The sequence below is a fragment of the Triticum aestivum genome, chromosome 2D, assembly GCF_018294505.1.
Source record: "Triticum aestivum cultivar Chinese Spring chromosome 2D, IWGSC CS RefSeq v2.1, whole genome shotgun sequence".
NCBI classification, from domain to species: Eukaryota; Viridiplantae; Streptophyta; class Magnoliopsida; order Poales; family Poaceae; genus Triticum; species Triticum aestivum.
This window is the reverse complement of record NC_057799.1, coordinates 6,410,891-6,417,377: the sequence shown is the minus strand read 5'-3', so window position 1 is coordinate 6,417,377 and position 6,487 is coordinate 6,410,891. Positions and strand designations below refer to the sequence as shown.

Here is a 6,487-nt window from a genome sequence, read left to right as displayed (position 1 = left end):
TTATTCAATGGTAAACAAAATGACGATTGGTAACACCGTCCAAATAGATGTGAAAACAATAATGCAAAATCCAGTTCACATGAATGCCCCAAGTAACAAGGGTATAATGCTTAGTAGTCCATAGAAACATCCGGGTTCATAACCATGACATTTAGATATTGTGGTAGAACTGAGAAGTCTCATAGGCTTAGTTTCCTGTTGGTATATGTATGCATCAGTTATCGTCTTGGGGTTGAAGTCGAATGTGGTAGCCCTGCGGGAACATAACATCTCCACTTCTGAATACATCTGTTTGTTTCATTTCTTCCCATCTGTGTAGGAACTAGGAAGTTAAAATTGCATATTGCATATCCCATCCATGCATGAACAATCTGACGAAAGCAAGCAACATATATGCTTTGGGGAGTGAAAGGCACTCACTTATACTCGGTCACCAAGACATGGAGGGTAAGTGTTACGAGCAGCTTGACAAACTCTGCGGCAGGACAAACCCTGATGCCTGCTCCAAATGGCATGAAATTCTTCAGCATTGCGCTGCGCTTTGACTCATCCTATGTTTTTCGATTTGTCCAATTTATTTACACCCAGCATTGGTGCCAACCAAATTTCTTAATTAAATTGGGTAGAAAACAGGGAGTAGAATCAAAAGAATTAATTCTTCACTAACCATCCACCTCCATGGGTTAAATTTGAGTGGATCTTCGAACAATTCTCCGTTCAGATGAACTGCCATGGGGTTGACTATGACCAGCCATCCAGCTGGAATTGTATAGCCTGCAGGAAGAGGGAATCAACACATACATTAAGCAACAACCACCTTGGAAATTATTGGTATATAGAACTCTACTGGTTTGTTAGCTAGTGGAACAAATTACTACTCCCTCCGTTGTATAATTCTCGTCGTGGTTTTAGTGAACTAATACCATGAATTATGTAACGGAGGGAGTAGTATATTATAATGTTTCTGAGTGTTTACCATTGACTTGTGCATCTGTAAGAGCTTTTCTAAATACTACAAGTGCAGCATTGCTTATTCGAATGATCTCATTGGTCACCTTCATTAAAAGTCAAACAGAAACTTTTTGTCAAATTTACAGAGCTACAACGAAAAATATGAATATACCCAGTTGTAATCAATGTTTTAAAAAAGCATGTACCTGATTAGTGAATGTCAATGACTTGTACTCCTCCCATGTGAGCCCGGAGCACCCACCCATTCGACCATTGAGCATAGCCCGGTTCTCCTTCTGTGTAAAGTGCAAGTTTTCAGGATGCTATTAGTTGTTTTGCATGCAGCTGTCAGGATCCTTCTACTCCCTTCATTTTATTACATGTGCCATCAGTATACCTTGAAGATGACTAGAACAGTATTACTACCTATAAATAGCTTTTCCTCCATCTGGGTTTATTAATCCCCTTATATATTTTACATCAAATAACTTTGATCATAAATTTGACTAATAAAATATATTTCGTATGTTAAAAAATTACACTACTGAAAATACAGACGGGGTAATAGATACTCCCTCCGTTCCATAATGTAGTGCCTATAGATTTTTGCAAAAGTCAAACATTACAAACTTTGATCATATTTTTAGAGAAAAGTAGGTACATCTAGAATACCAAATGCACATCATTGGATACATCATGAGTTATATTTTCAGAATGTACATGTTTGGTATTGTAGATGTAGACTGTTTTCTCTATACACTTGGTCAAAGTTGGCAAAGTTTGACTTCCACAAAAATTTATAGGCACTACATTATGGAATAGAGGGAGTACTACATATGAGAGAAAGATCATCCAACCAACCAACCTGGAGCGCCTGGACAACGTCCGGGTTGTCATGGAGTGACTTGAATGCTACAGCGATGGTTCCTGACAGCGTGAAGACGCTGGCGAACAACAAGGTGGAGAGCATATCAATAGCAAAATCCTCACTTATCGATGGCTCTTCACCCTGCAGCTCCTCGACGATTATGTCGAGGAGGTCGCCATGTTTCTTCGCTGGTGCACCTAACCTCTCTGCCAACGTATCCCGCAGTGTCTTGTGAATATTTTTCCTTGCCTGCACGCGCACCGTGAGGAGATTATGTTGCCAGCTCTTGATTGATTGAAGGAAAACCAAAAAGAAAGCTAATTATTACTGTACTTAGCTAGTATAGTTTATATACCTGCATGCATCGGTAAAATGGTGTCCCAGGGAAATATATCGGGAATGAGAAGAGCCCTGAGAAAAGCGTGTCGAACTTGCTCCTCAGCTCCCTGGACTTTGTGGAATCGAATCCCAGGCATTTCCTAGTCACCAGCTCGAACATAATCTGAAACGTAGACGACAGTAGCTATAGCTAGCACTTGCATGTATACTATACATACACTGAAATGAATATTGCAGGAACGGGATGGAGCAACAAGGCAAGGCACTTGCATCGGGCGCACCGCCACGCACGTCGACGCTGGGCATGGCGGCCCACGCGGCGAGGCGCTCCCTCACGGAGGCCTCCATCTCAGGGAGGAGCGTCTCCTTGAGGGTCTGGAGGCCGAACAACATGTAGGCGCATCTACGGATGAACTTGTGGATGGTGCCATGGAAGGCCTCGATGCTCTTCTCGCCGAATATCTTGGTGAGTGCCCGAGGGTACCCAAGACGGAACATGGTGCCTTCCTGCTGAAGGATAAACCGGTTGGCCTCCGCGTCGGTGGAGATCACCGCCGGCTGCCCCAGCAAGCTCGTCTTGAAAACCGGACCATACCTGCCCAAATATGCATGTGGTACGTACGGATGGTACGTAGAATTATTACGTGTGTTTATTTGCAAAAAATGAAAAGTGACACTACACTAGTAACACTATATATACGGTATACCTCTTCATCCTTAGTTTGAAGTAGTCTGGGATGTCCAAGGAAGGGCTTGCCTTGAGGAAGGCCAAGGTCTCACCAATAATGGGGAACCCCATGGAGCCGGGAGGAAGAACCCCGTTGCAGAAAGGGTTCATCCATCTGTATACCCAGTGTACTAGCCATGCACTCACAAGCGTAACCCCACAGAGAGCTACGCATCCAGCAAAAGAGATGTCCATCTCCAAGATCTCAAGTGCAACTAGTAAGGAACTAAAATGAGCGGTGTGGTTTAATTAGTTGTGTGCGGATTGTTGATAGAGGTCTTTAGATGCTTATATAGGAAAGTGCTTCCAGAATAAGACGTACTTATATAAAGACAAGTGTTAAGATGATTCCTAGGTGACATGTGACTTCTATTACTTTAGGCTAGGTGTCTGGCTCGTATCGATACCTAACTTGGTTTGTCAGGGCAGGTAATGGAAATGGAGTATTATATAGCCTACTGTATGCTTATCTACAGTTTTTGCAAAAAAAACTGAAGATGCCAGTACGTGAGTTTGCTGCCTAGCTTCTCCATCGGTGTTTGTCTTGTTTTGGTTGCGTGGTTTGGTGCACTATGGGCAGTCTTTCTTTCTCTTTTGTTCTTGTATTTGTTTTACTTCTTTTTATTTAATTATAATAGTCATCTATCTTATCTTGTATTTACTAATTGGAAGCACCTTTCGAAGCCTAAAACTAATCCATTGGGTATACCTTAGCCTTTGTTTCGATGAGACATTCAAAGACTCTGAATTGCATTGGCTCCAATATCAAATCTCTCCAGGACAATGATACTGACATTCAACCCAAATTTTGATGTTTGGATGTTCATGAGCCTAAAAGTCGTAATCTGTCTGCTATATCTTAAGATCTGTTTGGATGGCACATTCAAAGACCCTAAATTGCATTGGCTCCAATATCAAATTTCAAATCTCTCCACGACACTGATACAGACATTCATCCCGAATTATGGTGTTTGGATGTCCATGCATCTGGCACTTGGAATTCAAGGGGAGAGAGACCAACAACTCCTGTTTCAAGGGGGGAGAGACCAACAACTCCTGTTTGGATGGTCAAGAGGTTGAATTGCACATTGATGCTCATTGCCGATGTTATTCATGTTGCTTCGTGATATGTTACAAATATCCGAGGTGAGATTTAATGGCATCCCCATGAATCAACATCTTGTTCACTGTGCCAGTTTCCTCGTTATCGGTTTTTTTCTCTTTTCTCGTTCCGCGTTTCAGCATCCCCGTGATCAAATCAGACTATGTCTGGCCAAGCGATGATGGATACCGTAACACCAAGAGGTCCCAACAAATATCTCTCCATCGTCGGAGGAGCAAATCTAAATCTTGAGCTATCTAGTCCCTTGTCATACCTTTCCATGAACCCGAAAGTCCCTTGTCACAATTGTAGGCATAGTCATGCCCATGATCAGGAAAACGTGACCATCATGCAACACTTCAGCTAGTCTTACATGCACGACTAGGAATACATTTACCGTTTATTATTCCACCCATGCATATGGGTTTCCCTCTGAGACTTTATGGATATACAAACTCAAGGACCATTGCAGTTACAACACAAAATATAAACTTAATCACGAACTTCGAGGTCAATAATAACTGTTATTATTGGCTCTAGGGCATATCACCTACACCTCGCAGGGGCATTCCCAGGACTTCATTGTCACACACAATTTTTGGGGTCCATACTCTTCGATTAAACCAAATCCTTATTGATATTTACTTGTGTATACACACAAAAACGCTAGCTCTTAATATTTCTTTTTCATTTAATCATCCAAAACAATAGGGGCACTAGAAGCACTTACAAAAGTAATACTTAAAAATACACCACAAACTTAGCCTTTACATAAGTTGATTGACCAACAAAAAACATCTGTTAATTCAGTTGGCGAGGATCATCTTCGTCGAGCTTCTTTCTAAGTGGAGGATTGGTCATCTTCGATTCGAGAAGACTCTCTTGCGGGTGGACGAGAGAATAATCTAGATATAGTATGGACAAGGACGAGACCAACTTCGAGGATCAGGCTGGAGGGAGGAGAAATAGGTTTCGGGGAGATGTCGGTTGGAAAATGGGGAGGATCTAATGTGCCCAGCGGCAACAACTCGGACGACACGACGTGAGATGGGAGCTTTGTCTCGCTTATTGCGAGATGTAGCTTTTCCTTGCCTCTCGCCTGAGTGCGCCCTCACCTTAGTGGGCCGGCCCATCAAAGTGGTCTTGAGAAGGTTCTGTAGACATGTATGGACCTATTCTAGAACATTCCATGTGTTTTTTTCTTTTCCGTTTTTCTATGTTTCTTTATCGGGTTTTATTTTAGTTTTGCTCATGTTTTGCTCCGTTTCCTTTTTCCCTTTTTTATTTTCCATTTTTAATCTTTACAAACACATGCCTACTTATTTTATACAAGTTGTATATTTGTTTATACATGGGGAACATTTCATTGATACACGTTGAAGATTTTTTTATACATGACAAATAATTTTTTCAAATACATGTTTGAACTTTTTTTTTGAATACACATTGTACATTTTATTGAATGTTACAAAACATGTTTTTCCAAAATTACCCGAAACATACTTTATTTTATATATATTTTAAAATTTTCACGAACATATGTTTGAATCGTGTGAAAGTTTTCTAAATGTCACCTACAATTTTGGAATGGTATGAAACATTCTTTTCACATTATGCAGACATTTTTTACATTATGCAATTTTTTAAAATGTCACAGACATTTTTCGGAATGCATGAATATTTTTAAATGTGATGAACATTTTTTTGATTGGTATTATTTTTAATGGTAAAAGGATTTTTTTTATTGTTCAATGATTTTTTTCAAAAAAGTTAAGAAAGTAATTTTGAAATATCTATGATCAATTTTTTTGGAAAATATATATATATAAAATAGAAGATAGAAAAACGAACTGAACTAACGTACCGAAGGTGTTGTGATCATTTGGAAGCATGAGGGCTTTCCAAGATGGGGGCTTCATCAACCTGACTTACTTGGGCGCCGGCAGCACCATGCATAGTGATCGCAGAGGCGGTGATCAGGGCCGGTCGTTCTCCGGAGCAGCACCAGCGGCCACCGGGTAGGAAATCCAAAGGGCGAAATCGGGAGATTGGCCATCCCTATATGTTTGTGCTACTGTGCCGGATGCAGACACGGCGGCCGCGCCTTCAGACCAAGCACCGGAGTCCAGATGCAGCACCATCTGAACTCTGTTGCTGTCCCAGTGAGAGAAATTCAGCCTGTCCTAGTGAGAAAGTGAATCAGAAGGTTCCTAATTGTTTGCGAGCTCTGAGAAATCCAGATTTGGCCATGTCGACTCCCCCACCGGCGAGCGAGCCCACTAAAGTTTCCATTCCCAATAGCAATCTGGAATAACCACCACATAATTGACAACTAATCTGGAATTACCGTGAATCAGTATGTATTACAGACATCCGTATTGCAAGTCCTCAACCAGCAAAAGATATCATGAATAAATGATGAACCAACAAAAGAATTTGAGCTTCAGTCAAGATGGTGCCCTTGCTAGCAAGTCCCAACTCCCAAGGCAGTTCTAGTCTT

The 6,487-nt window shown here is 41.2% G+C and overlaps 1 protein-coding gene across 1 annotated transcript; it reads right to left on the bottom strand.

The window, feature by feature from the left end:
• Positions 1-214: 214 nt before the first annotated feature.
• On the bottom strand, positions 215-3,080 carry LOC123050912 (cytochrome P450 87A3-like). Its single transcript, XM_044473620.1, has 9 exons — positions 2,866-3,080; positions 2,429-2,753; positions 2,175-2,321; positions 1,817-2,068; positions 1,158-1,247; positions 977-1,055; positions 668-774; positions 421-551; positions 215-311 (listed from the first exon to the last, which is right to left on the bottom strand). Exons 1-9 carry the CDS (start codon positions 3,078-3,080, stop codon positions 215-217), a joined length of 1,443 nt encoding a protein of 480 aa, XP_044329555.1.
• Positions 3,081-6,487: the final 3,407 nt, after the last annotated feature.

Bases quoted from the DNA above. Each gene is read 5' to 3' on its own strand.
- LOC123050912 (XM_044473620.1), bottom strand. From the start codon at position 3,080: ATGGACATCTCTTTTGCTGGATGCGTAGCTCTCTGTGGGGTTACGCTT. The intron at 2,322-2,428 runs GCAAGTGCCTTG...TCTACGTTTCAG, and splicing joins TGCGTGGCGGTGCGCCCGAT to ATTATGTTCGAGCTGGTGAC. The intron at 2,069-2,174 runs GTATATAAACTA...GTGCGCGTGCAG, and splicing joins CATTTTACCGATGCATGCAG to GCAAGGAAAAATATTCACAA.